This window comes from Pezoporus occidentalis, unplaced genomic scaffold (assembly GCF_034315485.1).
Source record: "Pezoporus occidentalis ecotype Australia unplaced genomic scaffold, CSIRO_AGI_Poc_V1 ctg8, whole genome shotgun sequence".
NCBI lineage: Eukaryota > Metazoa > Chordata > Aves > Psittaciformes > Psittacidae > Pezoporus > Pezoporus occidentalis.
In genome coordinates, this window is record NW_026916158.1 from 3,266,564 (window position 1) to 3,282,491 (window position 15,928).

At 36.9% G+C, this 15,928-nt stretch overlaps 1 protein-coding gene across 1 annotated transcript in view; it reads right to left on the reverse strand.

The window, feature by feature from the left end:
• Positions 1-15,928, reverse strand: part of WWTR1 (WW domain containing transcription regulator 1) — a 68,153-nt gene that overhangs the window by 22,190 nt on the left and 30,035 nt on the right. Inside the window, exon 2 of the mRNA XM_062603250.1 lies at positions 8,056-8,192. Within this exon, the coding sequence (XP_062459234.1) occupies positions 8,056-8,192 (137 nt within the window). The remainder of the gene's footprint in view (positions 1-8,055; positions 8,193-15,928) is intronic.

Sequence of the window (15,928 nt, forward strand, 5' to 3'; positions counted from 1 at the left end):
AGAACATAATGGAGTTTGGGTTAAAAAAGTAAAACCTACAGTTCATGCCCCAACTACACTACCCAGTATGAATATTGATTTCAGTACAATGACACTTATCTAATGAATCAGTGATGCTTCAACAGATCACAGCCTTTAGGCCTGTGATCTGAGGAGTCTTAGGACCTCTGGACTGTTTTTGAGAGGTCAAAAGGTAACTAAGGATAATCAGCTGGTCTTCAGAAAGCTTAAATTCAGTAGGCAGGGTTTGGCACTCCCGTGTAACATTTCTAAGGTTCTGCAAAGGAAATCGGATATAATACAGCAGGTGAAAAATATTCACCATTACAGCAGACAGACTCGGGCTGGACTTGAATTCAATTCTCTTGAGGAAAAATAAATTTATTTTGCAAAACAAAGTAAGTCTCTTCAATAAACAGACATTACACAATTTTCCAGCTTGAATGAAGGCAAGTAAAAACGTGGAGCCAGGTTCCAAACATGGACTGTGTGGTTACACTTTCATTGCAGTCCATGGAATTACAACTATTTAGTTCACATCTCAAATCAGACCTATGTAATCTTCTATTGCCAGTTAGATGGGGGAAAAAAAATTGCTTTTGTTTGCTTTTGAATTAATAATGATATTCTAGTGAATTAGGTTTTCTGACATTGCAGGAGACCTTTCTGTTGATGACTTTCCTAGATATATACTAAGCAAGGACTGTTCTGCAGGCAAGAGACTGCAAGTTGCAGAAGTCAAAACAGGCAAGTGTAAATTGTTTCTAATGTTTCGAACTGATTGTACCAACTTTTATTATTTTAGTGTCAGAAGTTTCTGGATGCAACTGTGGATCTTTTTCTCTACTCTGTTTATAGGCAGTCCAGAGCCTAATTCGTATGAACTGGCCAGCATACATGAACTGGCCAGCATCAGGTGTCACGCAACACAGTCTGATGAAAAACAAATGTCTATAGAGTTGTTTTTTCTTAAAAAACAAGAAAAAAAGAACAAACCCAGCCATGTTACAATTTTGACTTAGTCACGACATTGTGAAGAAAAAAGTCTAGGTTCCCCTCCTTTTCTCTCTTCGCTTCTGCCAACAAAGAACTGCTTGTTTCATTTATTTCCCAGAAACAGCATTAGCCTTCCAACAAGGTCAGCAAAAAATGCTGCTTTTCAGTTCTGGCGCATTTTGTTCCAAAAATCTGTAAAGTATTAAACCAAAATGTTGTACTATCCCAGTGCACAGAGACTCCTTTATTCAGATTTCTGGGCTGAAAATAGCTATACAGAAATTTCTCAACAGTTTCAACTGTTAAGTTCTGTGATGTTCACTTTTAACTAATCTTTCCTGTCTTCAATGACTCAAGCTTAAAAAAAACCCAAATGACCAACCTGCAGGTGCAGCATCAAAGCTACAGTTTAGCAGGAAGTTATTTAAAAGATTAGAGATTTACTTTGTAAGCACTGTAAATCAGTAACAACAAATAAGTGAGGGCTGTTTGGTGAGACGGCTTTAAAGCTAGTGACCAATTACAGATTATGATTATTATTTTAAATATTTATTAAATTATTTTTATTTTTGTTTCAGGCAATCTTAAGCTTTTGCATTTCATTCACTTTGAAACTATGGAAAATGACACTCCATTCTTGCACTGGCGCATGTTTGGATTACTAACCTTGAAGGGAAACGCTTAGACAAACAGGAACTTCTTTTGTGTTAAAATTAAAAATTACCAGACTTTGAAACAATACCAACACCTCTTCTGAGCACATCAACCTTTAACATTTCAGATTTACTAGACAAGACAGTGTCTGGTTTAAAGGTGTGTTGTCCTTTCAGATATCTGTATATAATTTACCAGATACTGGAGTCAATTCCTGTCAGTTACTGGGACTATTAGCTATTGTCTTTAAAACATAAAAAAAAAAAAAACAAAACCAAAAAAGCCCTCCATCTGAAATCTGCCTGATAAATTACTTCTTAGAGGTTTTAATTGCAAATGACAAAAAATGACCCCATCCCACCCACGTTCTTTTCCAGAGCCATGTCATAACTCTCATTCCCACAGAACATGCAAGTACTCCACAATGCTTTCAGCTCTCCTCTACGTGTTATTTCACTAACCAGAAGCAAGCACCAAAATTATTCACACTAACCACAAAAGAACTGTGTCCACTTCTTCCAGGATGTCCAGTAATTAAAAATGACCTGGAATAGGAAGCCTTTCCACTGTGCAGGTGGTGTGAGGTCATGGGCTACACTGTGGGAAAAACACGCTCCTCTCACTGTTACATGTATGTAGCCAAATTTCCAGGCAATGCAAACTAAGCCTTGCAAAATCTAGACCATTTCATGTATGTTAGTTATCACTAAAATACATACCGACTGTTTTTAAATGCTGTGGGAGTTTCTGTGTTATCTCCAGAGCCTCAGTTTGACACAGTAACCAAAACTGCATTTTATCACCCTCAAACAATGGTAGCTACTCCTCTTTTATCATGGCAGGATATGGAAACTTTGGTTCATGTGTTTATTGCTCTTAGACAGGATTATTACATTGTTTTATTGGTTGGATTTCCTGGCTGATTAAGAAAAATGAAAGCAGACGCAAAGTGTCATAACTCCCAGTTGTATCCAGACCCAATTAAATATCGTTAGCAATGCAGTCGAAAGCTAAACTTTTTGAATTCACAGACAAATTTCTGTAACAGTTGCCAGAGTAAAAGGCTCTTCGAGTTAAATTCTATTGTCTTTCACCTTAGAGAACCAGTGTATTTATTCCTGTTTGTACCACTTGGGTCACGCCTGCTGGTAGACCTTGATGAAGTAGGTTTCTAAGGTTAAGAATATCTTTCTCTTCTTCAGTAGAGAAAAACAAATAAAAATCAAATAGTTCTTCATCTGGGATTTGACACAGTACGTTAATATGGTTGAACTCTCAGGATCCATGCATACACTAAACAAATTAATGTTGGGCTTTCCACTGTTTTATGCCTGAATTGCTTTATAGAAATAAATATTACCAGCTTCTACCACAGATGTGCCATGATTTATTTTTCTTATACTCTGCATTTACACATGATCTGATCAGGTGAAAGTGCAACCAAAAGTATATTTAATATCCTTCTCGCTCTGCCAGAAATTTTTCTCTGCTCTTAAGAGTATATTCCACATTCCAAAACTCCACCACCCCATGTTGATGATACATCATCCATTTTCCTTATGGTGCCAGTCTCCTACTTGATGAAAGCGTGAGAACTGCACCAGGACCCCCTAAGGTGGCACAGAGATTTTTCAAGACCGGACTGCATAAAGCCCTGAGCACCTGGTCTGATCTCACAGCTGACTCTGCTTTGAGCTAGAGGTTCAGTTAGAGATCTCTCAGGGCTGCTTCCAACCTGAATTATTCTGTGATGTCTACAGCCTTAAGTTCTGCCATTCCCCAACCCTCAAGCATGTGTGGAAACTCACCCAGCTTCTTACCTTAGGACAGGCACCTTTACCTCTGCAAGCTCAAAACATTATTTACCTTAAGGCAGCTGTTCCTCAATTCAGTACATCTGAATGAGTTCAGTTTGTTATAATACCCCCTTGGAGGACACCACTAGCAGATAAAAAAGCAGCAGCCTGTAAATAAATTAAAACAATGTCTTCTAGATGCTGATAGAGTATGGAACACTGGAAACCTCAGGAATTTTAACACCAAACATTTTTATGATTGTTTTTCCTGATTATATACATACTGGTAAGGTCATCTTGACAGAACCTGAGAGAACACATAGTTACAAGGTATTATGTCAGTGTTCAGAATTAAGAGTGATCTGGGTATATTTTCTGAAGACAAGATTAGCTGGGCCAATAGACACTACTCAAGAAGATGCTAATTTATCAGTTACAAAACCAGGTTACCAACCATCATCATAAAACAGCCCAGGTTAGAAGGGACCTTGAAAGATCATCTTGTCAAACTTATATGCAAAATAATAGATTATAAGGGAATAACCAAAGAGGGTAGGAGAAGATGACTCAGCTCTAATGCATAAGGGATCTACACAAGCATCTTTCTGCTTGTCTCTTTGCTTCACTCCTTATCACTTCTTCCTGAACAGCCAGCTCATACGTAATTGCAGCTTTTAAAAGCCTTTTCTCCCATCAATCACATCTCCATGCAAAGCCTGACAAGTCACACAAGTTCTGTTGTGTACCAGAAGTGGAAAACGCATTGTGGTAAACCCAGGTATGTATGTCTGTTATTGCTGGTGCTGGACTGTCCACTGTGAAGAGAGTCAAAGATGACAGTGGTAGCCAAGCACTAGGAAGTATTAGGGGCGTCCAGCCTGGTTGGACTTCACTGAGTTTTGAGAGATCAAACACACATTTAAACCACATTTTCTAGACAAATAAATTGAAAGCCCCTATCCACACCCAAATAAACTCAAAGGCATTTTGCAAAGTGGCAGAATGCCCAAAACTCTCAAACCACCAAACTCTGGACACTACCTAACACACAGCCCAGTCACTCACAGAGGACCTAGAATAACTGTGCCTTGCAGTCTGCAATTGGTATTTGTCCTAAGGACTAAATTCTACAAACAACTGTACCACAGAGCCTATTCTTTTTGTACAAGGAACTTCTGCGTATAAATTCAAGCTAATTTATACAGAAGAGATAAATAGTATGAGAGGGGCTTATTATTTTATGTCAAAATAAGTTGCAAACTGTTAAACTTGAAAAACATCTAAATGAAGACCAGATTGTGCTAACCAAATGGATGAAGAGCACAATCACAAAAGAAATCTTTTAAAACAGTCTGAAAGAAGAAGGATGAAAATAACAATGGTTTTGAGTGTTGCATAATGTGGAATAAAGACTACAAACCAAGCAGTATTTAATTAAAAATTGTTGCAAAAGAAATTTTTATAAGGTTCTGATTTTTTTCCCCTAAGTCTTGCTACACATAGCCAAAAACTACCCTTCAGCATCTTCTTACACCAGTGATTGCCATTAAAGCAGAATAGCTTCCCAAGCTTGGACTTTGGCACTCCCAGAGAACAATTTAGTCATTTAAGTCAGAGAGTAGTTTGACCATTAGCTTAGCTGCACTGCAACTGCTCTCCTTCTTTTCATTCACACAAAGTCCATGGAGCCTGGTCTCCTAATTCAGGGACCTAGGTTAGATGTCTAAAATAAGGGTGTACAAACACCCTTCCTCCCACATACAGTATTTGTTTCTACCACACTAACAGAATTGACTTGTAACAGATATTTAATACTTTATCAGTCAGCTGAAAAAGACTCTTTCAGAATGGGCAGGAAAAGAGTACATGTGCAGATTCAGCACCAAAGTAAATAGGATTTAAGAAGTACTTATAAAGATGGAAGAAATACAGCGCTGAGGTTATGAGAAAACCAGTATGTGTATCTCATAAATAGATACCATAAAACCACAGCAGGAAAAAGGCAGAAAAATACAAAGGATTTTTTAAAGTATGTCCAGTAATTTCAATCAACTTTCACTATATGCTTCTCTATGTCTCAGGCACAGTCATACTGTGATTTGGTATCATTTAGTCACACTCTGTGCTTTTGATAGAATGTTTGTAAGTGCCTTTGTACACTTCCAGCAAATACTGTTGAAAGGAGTTTATAAAGCAAATCAACAAGCTGTACAGAACAGACCGTATTTTCCATCTCTTCAGAAGAAGCATAGCAAGGAAAACACATGCGTTAGTAATTAGAAGTGCAGACTAGTATGCAGACCTGGAATACTTGAATCCTTTTAAGTGGCACATCTTCAAAAGAAAAACTACTTCTAATTCCTACAGTACCAAAAAACTCCAAGGCAAAAGAGAAATGCACAGACTTCATTTGCTAAAAAGTTACAAAATTATGTCCAGAAGAGTGGCTTAACTGGGTATCCAATTTCTATTTCCCCCTGATGTCTCTAAGATGTTGGCACAATCGCTTCTGGCTTGGAGGTCAGACTGCCAGACCAACAAACTGCTCACTTCAGTGTCTGAGACCCAAGAAAGCAGGTTCAGAAGTAACACTGTTAGCATCACAGAAGAGCAGAAAGACCTTGCCTTTTGACCAAGTTAATTTCAAAATAGAGACATTCTGTTTCAGTACTGGAAAATGCACTCACATGTATTTTAAACTGTCACACAAAGTATTCAGAGGCTACTGTATTCTGTTCAGATTCTTGCAATTTTCTGTGCGTATATATATGTGCATATATATAAAAAACAGCTTCTAAATTAAATCTTTTTAAATATATCTTTTAATAAAATAGGTCACCTTGGTGTGTTCAAAAAGGTATATTGGAATATCAGGGACTGTGATGATGAATTTAATAGCATGGTGCTCAAAATGCTACTAAGCTGTGCAAACATATTTGCTTGTCCCAAAGTGTCACAGTATGCTTTTCAAAAGCCACCAGAATGAGAAAAACCCCACCAAAACATATTGACAAAATACTTTCTTAATTAAATAAATATGAACGCTGTGGAAATATTTACATACTATTTCTAGTGGGCAAATGTTTAGGAAATTCAGTCACAGATCTGAACCATGCCAAGCACTGTATAAATACCTACCAAAAAGTGGAACTTCATCTGTAACTGCAAAGGTTACTGAATGAAATAGAGTCTGAAATACAGTTTGAAATACAGTTAGATCTGTTTGATGTAACAGATTTTGAAGTCTTTGGAAATGCCCCTGTTGGGCACTTGAAGTCCCTTCAAGACTCTTAATTAGGTGTATGCTTCTATTTCTAACCCTCTGTATCCTGAGAAAGACCCTCCTCTAAAATTCAGTATAAAAGTTTTTCAGTACAGGATTTGGTTTTTATTCACTTCTGCTGACAAACTGGGGGAAAAAGCTTGCTGTACACTGTCCTGATTTATGGTACCTCCTTTATTTTATCATTGTAGAGAATGTAAGAGATGTAAACATAAGATGAGGAGTTGGTATGAGCAATAAACCCCACTGTCCTATTGGCCATTTCAGAACTGCTATGAACAGATTGACCTAAACGCAGCTGCGGTCGGAAGTAATGTGCACAGAGCAATTGTTAGCTTTACCATGTAGTATAAAACAATGCAGTTACAACCTAACCTTTCCAATTTTACCACAGTTTTCTTGGTAGGTGAAGGGACAGCCCTGATGAACCACACTGCAAATGAATAAACATGAGATCATGAGACCAACGTATCAAAAATTAACCTGGACAAGAATCAGGCCTGTGTTTTTAAAACTACGTATTTGATAGTTCTGTGATCTCAAGCCTGTAAACTGACCTATTTGTTCCTCATTTTATGGAGTGGTGGAACAGTTAAAGCAGCAGATACTAGGAATTATTTGTAATTCTTGATTATACATGAGAATTTTTTCTTCCATTTTTCTTCATGTTTTCTTTAAAATTGTGTTTTCACCACTTTATTTTCTCTAGGGTTCATACCTAGCAAAATCAGACAAATGAAAACTAAATTAAAGCTCCAAGTGCTAAACAGGTACAGTGACAAAACCACACTGTTTATAGAAAGTCTTCAGGTAGTTCAGACTGCAAAACAGATTTTTTAGTATTTTGCAGGTAGTTTCCAGTGTAAAACCTAATTATGCAAAAAAAAACAAACCAAAAGCCTACCATCATAAACGAGCAAGCAAACCAGATACAACTTCTGACCTGAATAAACACAGATTATCTATCAGCACACTGTACAGTCAGCTTTGAAAATTATGCAGTGGGTTTGTGGAGGCTTTATACCACCTCTGAATGAAAAAGCACAGGAAGACCTTATTTTATTGTTAATACTACATTAAAAAATTGTCAGGGAGACTCTAAAATATAATGTGAGACATGTTAGAATTTCACCTCAAACAGTATGAATTCACTTGCTGCAAATTCCGCAGAGTGAAAAATAAGAAAAGAAAGTGGAGAACATACTGGTAGGTCTCACAGCAGAATCAGACCTAAGCAAAAAATACTTTGGGAAACAAATTAGTAAAAGGTGTCTCTCCTTGCTCTTTTTATTTTCACCACAGAGATGACATGCAGAGATGACTCACCAAGATTTGGCTGAGACATTGCCATAGATCTCTGTGGTACTGGTGTGGAAGTAGCTGCATGATGGTGGCCCATGTGGTTCAACGGTTGGTTCATAGTTTTTCGAGGATCTTGCCATGTTGTAATTTTCTCTATGTGACTGAAAAAGAAAAGATAAAACACAAACTTAACACAAAATAACCAAGTATGTTATATTCATAGCTTGGCATAAAGTCACGAAAGTCCTATCTGATTCTCTTATGCCATGGTTTTCCACTCTTCTGATCTCACTCTATGTGAAATTATGAATCATTGTAATTTATTATTCTGATCTTCTGTCCCTGCCATTTTAACTTTTTTATGTACTACTGTTGAATAGCTACTATTACTTGAACAATGCATGAATTCTATTATGATACTAAAAATCTGTGATACATTCATCTTCCAGACTATTTAATTATCCACTGTAAACCCTCATATACTTATATTAGTCTGAAATCAATGGAGTAGTACATAAATCTGCATGAGATTTTACACAAAGTGTGATCTCTGTATAACATTTTAACACAGAATACAGTAGTAAAGGAACTATGGTTTTGTTGAAACTGATTGTTTTTGCTGAAATGCGTCAGTTTTGAAAGAAACTTATTAGGACAAGGATTTTAAGGATCATCATGTAAATTCTATTTGAAGCAAGAAAAGAAAGAGGAACTACCTTAAAGCAATCAATAGTCTGGTATCTATCTAGGGACTGCCTGGTTCTGTCTCCAGCATTCACCCAGCTGAATAAGCAGGCTACTGATTAGTGGCTGGACTTTGATGGGTTTTTCCTCAATTTGTTTTTTGTTAGAAAACTTATAAAGAGGTAAGTCTTTAAGAAGAACATGTAAAGAATAAAAATTTAAGCATTCTCTGTCTGGAAAACTATTGCAGTACAACTTTCACAAAAGCATGGTCTAACATCATCTTTACTGAACACAAACCCATCACAGCTTTCACCTACATTACTAGCACTGCCATTACTGCTATAAGCACTCCACACCTTCAGGCTCAGTTGATCAGCTGCACCGCTTCACATGCAAGTTCCCATCTATTATGATGTTACCACATCCAAACTCTATAGTAGGCCTCTTGTATTACCAAAAAAATGTGAATTACAAGCAGGAGTAAAAACCAGACAAAAACGCCAACCTGAACCATTTTTCAGTTCTTTAAAAAACTGAAAGTCTTTGTAGAAATTTTCTTTTCCTAATATTTTACATTTAATGTACACTTCCAAAACTGTAACTGAAGATCACGCATTCACTTCAATGCTTGTCTAAGACTCATCCTTTAAACTTTCAAGTTGCCTCCTTTCTTCACAGCTTCTAGAATATCTGTTATAATTCATAGTGAAACCACCCTCCATTGCTTCTCCCTAGCACTAAGGCACCCTCACTGAAAACCTTTATTATATTTTAGCTTTCATTCTTTTTACCCATACTTTTCAAATCTAAGAATTCTTGTACCCAGTTCAGTTAAATGATCTTTTTCCAAAATTAAAAAATGTTATCCTGAATGAAAGATGCTGCTAGAACAATAATTTGGGCAATGTTTTCTGTTAAGTCCTAAAGGAGATGAAAAACTGTTTCACTGTTTTGGTTTTTTGACATTTTAATTCAAATAAAAAAGCTACACTTATATGAAAGCTGTAAATTTTGGAATATCAACATTCAATACAAAGGATTTTTTTGCCCAGGCAGTGTGAAACATGTTTGTAAACATGAGTTTTAGTGATGTAATTAATACTGTCTTGATGAAGCTTATGTAAAAACATTTCTCACTTTACAATGCTGGTTTGGGTTTTTGGTTTGGGTTTTGTTTGTTTGAGGTTTTTTGTTGTTTTGGGGGGTTTGGGGGAGGTTTATAAAAACACTGTAAAATTTAAGCAGAAAGCTTAAAATTAAATTAGACTTTTTTCCCTGTAATGTTACTCTCTTAAAAAATGAAAGCACAAATACCTGTTAGGAAAACTTAAAGCACAAGTTAAAGTATTTATGAAATCAGTTGTATTAAGCAATCTGTAACTTGTTTGAATATATTCCTCACTCTAACTACAAACCCAAAACCTTCCACTAGAACTGTCAATTATGTATGGCAAGTGATAACCAGAAGTGCTCTTAACAAAAAGCCACACTAGAATACCGAAATGGTCAACTTCAAAATTCTGTTGTGTTATCAAAGTTCTTTTCAGCAGGAAGCTCTCCATAGCTGTGGACAAAGGGAACTCCACACCACCCACCATCTCTGTGTGAAACTTATCTCAAAATACAGTTTGATGTTCATGTTGTTTTGCTGGTGCCAGGACATGTCCTGTGAGGAATGGCTGAGGACTCTGGGTTTGTCTCATTTGGAGAAAAAGAGGCTGAGGGACAACCTTGACCTCATTGCTCTCTACAGCGTCCAGAGAAGGGGACATGGAGAGGGAGGTGCTGAGCTCTTCTTCCTGGTACCAAAGGACTGGATATGTGGGAATGGTTCAAAGCTGCATCCATCAAGGGAGGTTCAGACTTGATATAATCAGGAAGCATTTCTTTACCAAGAAGGTCATCAAACACTGCAAAAGGCTGAAACACTGAATTCACCAGAAGTTTTACAGATGCCAATGGAAAATAGGTCATGCTCTTAATTTTGCACAGATACTGCATGGCAGATATTTAGGAAAGAGCATGGTATCAGGAATGCTTGGTTGCAGCTGGCAGTCCATTACAATAATTATTAATTTCTTTGTCTTACACTTTTTACACAGAGCCATTGGGTTGACTTTATTGAAACTGTAAAAACAAAAATAAATCATACAGGGTTTAGGTAACAGCAGTCATTAGAAATGTTCTTCAGCAATTCAGTTTATATAGTGCTGACAGTAAAATTATCAGCTCAGCAAAACTTGTCAAAGTAATAACTTTGAAAAAAATTATATAAGAACAGTATCATGTTTAGTGTTATCCTCAGTATACTTTAAAAGCCAAAGAGTCAAGCAATAGTTACTCTTTTACAAAAACATTTTTCATAACACCTCCTGTTGAAGTACTTGGTTTCTGATCACCACATTAGGATGAAATGAGCAGTAACTCTGTGTCTTGGGTTCAGCAGTAGCAATCATTTTTCTCCTTCTTATTAGCTGGTGCAGTGTTGTGTTTTTGACTTTCAGCCTGGGAACGGCACTGATAACACTGATGTTTTTAGTTACTACTCAGTAATGTTTACTCTGACCAAGGACTTTCTGAGTCTCATGCTCTGCCAGGGAAGAGGGGAAGCTGGGAGGAAGCAGAGACAGGACACCTGACCCAGACTAGCCAGAGGACTATCCCATACCACAGTGCGTCATGCCCAGTATATAAACTGGGGGCAGTTACCCAGAAGGGCCAGATCACTGCTCGGGTCTGACTGGGTATCGGTCGGCGGGTGGTGAGTGGTTGTATTCTCTTCCCTTGTTATTTCCCTTATCATTATTATTCTTGGTGGTAGCAGCAGTGCTTTGTGTTATACCTTAGTTACTGGACTGTTCTTATCTCAACCCTTGGGAGTTACATTCTTCCGATTCTCTTCCCTATCCCTCCGGGAGCAGGGGGAGGAAGAAGGTGGAGGAATGAGCGAGCGTTTGTGCGGTTCTGAGTTACTGCCTGGGCTTAAACCACGACATTCTGTAAAGGAGCTTTTTTCCACACTGTACCAGAGGACAATTTTTCATCCCTTTCCTTTTTTTAAATATGCCCACTTAAAATGTCCTGCCTACAAAGGATTATGAGGAAGAGATCTGTCATTTGCTTTCCCTGAAATACACGTCTTTTCTGATTTACCAACATACTGAGGCAGTTGGCATTAATCCAAGGCAACCAGCATCAAGCCAGCACAAAACATGAAGAAACACATAATCTACAATCAATACTAAGGAAGTATTTTCTAAGTTAGTGTCTTTCTCGGATGTATTTTTATTGCCTTGCAGATTTTCTCCTTTTTCACTTGAAATAAGAGTTGCAAATTTAAAAACACTCCATCAAGTTTTAATAAATTCATAAAACCTATTCTCACATAAAAGTCATGACAATAAAATATTAAAATGTTCTGCAAATTGCTATCAAAAGCAACCAGACATGAAACTGTACCTGAAAAATAATACTGCTTTTGTTCAAAATCTGTTTGATCCTTCTGATTGAGAAAACAATCCATACCCGAGTTACACATGCAAGAAGCATGGCAATGACAACCATTTAGCAGCGCTTCCTAATTTACAGAAGAGCTGAAAATTGATCAAAAATTTAAGGATCATAGCCCTTAAGGAATCCAGCTGAATTTAAAATAAAACAAAACATGGGAATTTTATGTGTAAACATGATAACTCCTTAGCAGCCATTGCCAAGACCCAGAAGTGGCCTTGCTTACCCTCCTTGGGACCATCCTAGCAGTGTATGAACACATCTTCTTCATTAAAAAAACATGCAGACAGATTGTCTGAAACAGAACCCTCAAATATGGCATTGATATTATGATTCAAGATCAAGTAATGACTGGCTGTTGCTACAATTTATTACTATGACCACTAAACCGGTTTGGTTTTATCCAGTTATTAAAGAAAAGGCTGTTAAACATTAGACAATGCTTACTTAACAGCTTAAGATAGTAGAATTGAAAACCCAACATTCTCTAAAATCACACTATGATTCTAAAATAAAGGGCTTGGTTTCAGGACAGAAATGCCTCCCCCACTCTGACTTACACTGCTTATATAAATCTTGCCCCTTGATTTCTGTACAGGTATCAAAAAGATTACATCAAACCTTTGCAGAAGCAGGTACCGGGTTTGTTCCACTTTAAATGTATTGGATTTATACTGGAACAAACGATTTTGGTGCAATACCTTTTTATTTTTACAGAAGAATAAAAGAAAATGTATCAGTGACAGGAATTAGCCTTTTTTGAGATTCTTACAGCCTCCTGGGTATCAGAACTGAAAAAATTCAATTTGGAACACCCTATTTCTATTAAAGGCCAGTGGGTAATACATTAAACATTACAGGTAGATTTCAAACACTAAAATGTAGAATACTACCCTAAAATTATGGACCCTCATCACTAAATCCAATTCAAAGACAGTTACCTGGGTACACTTACCAAATGACAGGCTGCTCCCATCTGTAACCTTGTTGCAAATGTTCAAGTAATGCACACCCTGTTTGAGCAGCCAGATCAGATCTGGTCACAGTGAGCAGGAGTGAGAGTACCGTTTAGTTCTGAGGTTTTGTTTAAAAAGTATGATACAATTTGACCTTGTGAAGCTGTGATTTCATGACTGGCTGAGGACAACCCAAGTCCATGCTGCTGCTGAGAGGGGAAGTCCCACGTCCCCAGCCGTGTGTTCTCAGCCCTTTTCTTGGCTTGACAGTAGTGATCCTGTAGTCATGCAGCCTGCCAAATCAGGCTAAGCAAACCCTTACAGCTAACACTACTGATTTCTTATTATTTTCTGTTTTGTGATTTGTTTTTTGCTGGCCTCTCATCCAACCAGCTATACAGCTGCATGATGAAGGGAGAGGAAATTCACAGGCTTAGTGGCGGAAGAGCAACATTGCTAATTATGAAACCACACCCTTTCACCATTTGTTTCCACCCTGGAAAAAAAAATAATGTCACTTATACATGTGAAATTTCAATATAATCAAGACCATTTATTCAGCTCTGAAATGTGTATCTGTACACAAGAAAGAAAAACACTACAGAGAGCACCCCTAAATATCCTTATCTGGGATTCTATCAATCCATCTGTTCCTTGGTTTATTATTTCCAAAACTGTTAAACCCAGGATTGTTTTCTTGGCATAGATCAGATGGCCTACAACAAGACAAAAACCAAAGCTTTAGACAAAAGCAAGTTACATGTGATAGAAATCTTGTCTTCATTGCTAAACTGTACCTCATGGATGACCTGCTTGTAAGACAGTAAAATCTGTACTTTTTCCAACATCTGAGCTCTGCCTGGGTACTGGGCAGAGAATAAAGCATTAAACCCCTGGTCTAAGTGTCGCCATGGCACTGACTTGCATACTAGTTTTACCCACTTTATCAATGAAATTATATTGTTATAAATTACTTTACACATTAACTGGTTTTCAAGTGTCTATACAGAAAGATAACCTGTTACATTACATCTGTCTAAATTAATAAACACTACAAAAATATGTTTCATTCAGTCCTAAGAGTTATATTCTGCTTCTGTAACTTGTAAGAGGTTTTCACTTCCCTTGAGAAAAAAATATTTTTCTACAATGCTAATCTATGCTTTTCGTTTTTGCATCGTTTTCTGCAAATGCCAATAACATTTTCATTTCAAAAGCTTTTCGTAAAATAGCTCCGAAGTTATACATATAATATTTTTCCATTTCCCTTGTAATTTTTTTTTCCCCTGAAAGGCAGGGGGAGAAGAAAATAGGAGATGGAATAGTAACACAATCTTGGTTTAAAAATGTGTATGAATAAAAACAAATGCTTTCTGTAACAAGTATTATTATACTTTCTCAACCAAAGATGAAGCTGAAACTCAGTGTAAGAACAATTCTGAAAAAGACTGATTTATGAATGGTCCAAATATACAATTATTTACTCTTTTATTACCTATTTAATAACAGGTAATATTTTTTATTGCAAACATATTTTATTGCATCCCATTTTCTGTTTATTGTCTACACACATTATCCAAAAAGACAACCTGAGAGTTTGGAACAGAACTGGTAAAACAGTCCTTTGCTATAAATTTTGGCAGTGTCTCCATTACATGTGTATGAATCCAAAGAGGAAAATCCCCAAACTTTAAAGAAATCTTGCCTAATCTATACTACGGAAGCTTCACTATGAAGTAGCAAGAACTGCTATGTAGAAACAACAAACTTTTAAGACTTGTTCCTGTAAGGTTCTTATTTGACAAATATTCCAACACATGACAAGGTAGCCCCAAAATACATATACAAATTCTCATATTTAAGTTTTTCAGAAGCAATCTTTGCATTTCTTCTTCCTATAAATCCTAGTATCAGAGTAGGCCATTTCTCAACAAGGTCTTAATTCATAAATAAGCAGGCTAGGAAAGAAGGGACATTAATTTTAATTTCTATTTCTGCATCACAGATCAGACTGATGGAGGGTCTTCATAGCCAACAAGAAGTTTCAGTGTTTCCACTGAAATCAGGGAAGTTAAATATTTACCACTCATATGAGATACTCTGAGTATCTGCCAAGTATGACAGAGAACATGCTATTATAAATGGCACCCCAAGCTGCCCAAATCATAGCATTCACACCCATAAAAACTGCTATGATGCACAAGCTCAGTAAGTGGTAAATTATTTTCCAATGGTGGCCCCTCATCAGAGAAAAAATAAAGCAAAGTTTGGATGTAAACAACTCAGTAATTTACTAGGACTTTTGACTGTGTTCCACCTGTTGTACTGTAGGCTTTCGTTAAATGCTTCCTGTTGGGGTATCTGCTTCCCACTTGGAAATGTCAATGCTCTTCAGAACTTGTGCTACTGCCGTGTACTGCATTTTTTAATCCACCGCAGCCTTGCCAAGGCAGCTCAGTTATTTTAAATTAGCAAGCAGCAGCATGAAGTATACTAATTTTCTTTCTGCTTGTACTAACTCCAACAACAAATGTATCTCAGTAGGTTCTATTTTCAGACTCTTTTTTGTTTTGTTTTTTTTTTTTCTCTAGTATTAGGGAATTCAGATCTGTTCATCTAAAAAGGTTTAAGGGGAATGAACCAATTTGAAATACATTATTGCATAAGTGCACTGTCACCTGAAATAACACAACCTTAGAATTTGGCTAATGCTGTAGTACTTGTATGGGATCCTTTATCAGGGC